The sequence below is a fragment of the Octodon degus genome, unplaced genomic scaffold, assembly GCF_000260255.1.
Source record: "Octodon degus isolate 3935 unplaced genomic scaffold, OctDeg1.0 scaffold00051, whole genome shotgun sequence".
NCBI lineage: Eukaryota > Metazoa > Chordata > Mammalia > Rodentia > Octodontidae > Octodon > Octodon degus.
The window spans coordinates 7,626,836-7,629,185 of record NW_004524627.1 but is presented as its reverse complement, the minus strand read 5'-3'; the positions used below and the strand labels follow the sequence as shown (position 1 = coordinate 7,629,185).

At 38.9% G+C, this 2,350-nt stretch overlaps 1 protein-coding gene across 1 annotated transcript in view; it reads left to right on the top strand.

Moving 5' to 3' along the window:
* The window catches only part of Adam18 (ADAM metallopeptidase domain 18), a 120,430-nt gene that overhangs the window by 80,512 nt on the left and 37,568 nt on the right, over positions 1 to 2,350 (top strand). Inside the window, exon 16 of the mRNA XM_023717287.1 lies at positions 883 to 1,072. Within this exon, the coding sequence (XP_023573055.1) occupies positions 883 to 1,072 (190 nt within the window). The remainder of the gene's footprint in view (positions 1 to 882; positions 1,073 to 2,350) is intronic.

The following is a 2,350-nucleotide window of genomic DNA, read 5'->3' as shown; positions in this document are numbered from 1 at the left end:
TTTGTTAAGTGAAATTCTGTATCACTTGTAATTTTTGTTTTAGTACTATTTTGTACTCTCCTTAAAAATAAAAATTAGAAAAATATCATTTCCATAAAGAATATTCAGTAGCTCTGCTTCAGTGATTCTAAGATTAAGAAGTGACAGGCTATTTTCCAAGAAATGGTAAAGGAATAGTATAAGCCCTTTGGAAATTTTTATTCACTGACAACTGGGAAATGTAAACGACTATGGATTAGCTTTAATGGAGTCATAGCATGGAGGAAATCTGAAAGTTATTAAATTTTGAAAAAACAAATTCATGCTTATTAGAAATCTCTGTGTTTTAGAAGAAATCTGGGATCATTGGTATCCTATGGAAACATACTTTCTAGTGGTGACTACAGGGATGATAGGCATAATTAGAATGAATCAAGGGCACAGTCAGAAGTGACAAGAAGGGGCCATGGGCACAATAAAAAATGCAAAAAGAAGAAAGGCAATTAGCTACCCTCTGCAATGTTAGATAATGCATTATCAGACTGGTCATGGTGTATCAAAATGGGTACAAGTGATGGCCATGCCAACGAATTTGGTACATGTGATCAATGCTTTTAATACAGGGAGGTTCAAGAACCAAGTGGAGTTGTGTAGAGGAAACGAAGTCATGGTGTACATCTGAGTTCAGTGCATACATTTCAGTTTTGTCACGATGTTAATCAAGCTGTTTGTGTTTGTTTGCCAGCTATTTCACATTGTAGCACAACACTTTTTATATTGGTGTGTTCCTGATTTTATATCACCAATCAAGCAACATTCTGCTACTATCACTGCAATACTTAACTGAGAACTGGTATCATTTAAAGGTAAAATGAGAAGAAATTTTCTGCTTTCCATCTCCAGGCATGTTCTCTGTGGAAAATTAGTTTGTGTCCAGCCACATAAGAACACTAATAAAAGTGTTGTTCAGTCTGCAGTTTATTCATATGTTCATGATTATGAATGTCTGTCCATAACTCCTGGGACATCTTTGAGATCAGATGGGACAGATGATACCTATGTGGCTGACGGCACTGTGTGTGGACCACAAATGGTAATGAAGTGTGACATTTTATATTTACTGATGTTAAATTATGTTAATTATTGCACACCATGTACCATGGTGACTACCCCAATTATACAGAATGGACTTGAACCTGGTGATGCATTTTTAGTGGTATCTTGGTTAATAAACATAATTTGTTTCATGATTCTGGCCATAAACTCAATTGTTCAAGAACCAAATCTAATTTCCCCATGAGTGTCAATGTAAAAAAGGTTATATTCTGAATTTTATACACTTTTTAATCACAAGAATATGAAACAAAGTACAGTACAGTAGAGTACAATATGAAGAGAGAGAGCACTGACCTTGCTTATGGTGACTTCTGGGATGAAGGACTGGAAGGTGGGTGAGGAAGAGGTCATCGTTTGGCAGGTCACCTCCATAGGGACATCTGGAGATCTCCATCAGGGTTTTCCTCTCTTCTTTGTCTCTTAGCTAGTAGACCAATTTTAACGCAACAAATCTACCTAATGTCAGTTGTCTTCTTCTAGTTACAGTTCCTTCATAACCCTTCAGAAGTGATAGACCATGCAAGAAGTAATCAGATTCAACATTCCATTCCATACAGCTATGTTGAAGTGTTGCCTCTCAAAGAAATCCTGGCATTCATTCCATTTTTCCACAGTGGATTTTATCACATCACTGCTAAGCTCCTCCATCTTTCTCTTCCTCAGTGCAATGCTCCTCAACAAGTTCCTTCTGCTCCTCACCCGAGTTCAGCAAGTTTTTGTCATCAGCTCCTTCTGATGGTCTTCAGTGCCATCAATTTCCAGATCCACCCTCTTGCCCAAAGACAATTTTCGCCACTACTTGTGTATCCAACCATTCAGAGTTACATCCCATGACACATTTTAGCTGGTTTCCTCCAGGCTGAGTTTAAAGTTTGGTATCTTCCCCAGCTTTGTCAATGAAGTTGATGCAGTGGAGGACATTGAGATGTTTCTCCCAAGAACTCTTTCGAGTAAGGGACATCTCTTCAGTGACAGTAAAGCACCTGGTGAAGAGCACCTTTGTGCACAGCATCTGAAAGTTGCAGATCACTTGCTGATGCATACACTGAAAAGAGAAGCCCTGTGGGGGGAGATTTGCCCTTTATGAATATCATGCACCAAGACCAGAGGTTGTGCTGGGATACTCCTTCAGGAGAAAGCAGTTGATTGTCAGAAAGAACTTGCTTGCCTGCCTGCCTTCCTTCCTTCCTTCCTTCCTTCCTTCCTTCCTTCCTTCCTTCCTTCCTTCCTTCCTTCTGTCTTTGTCATTTTTTTT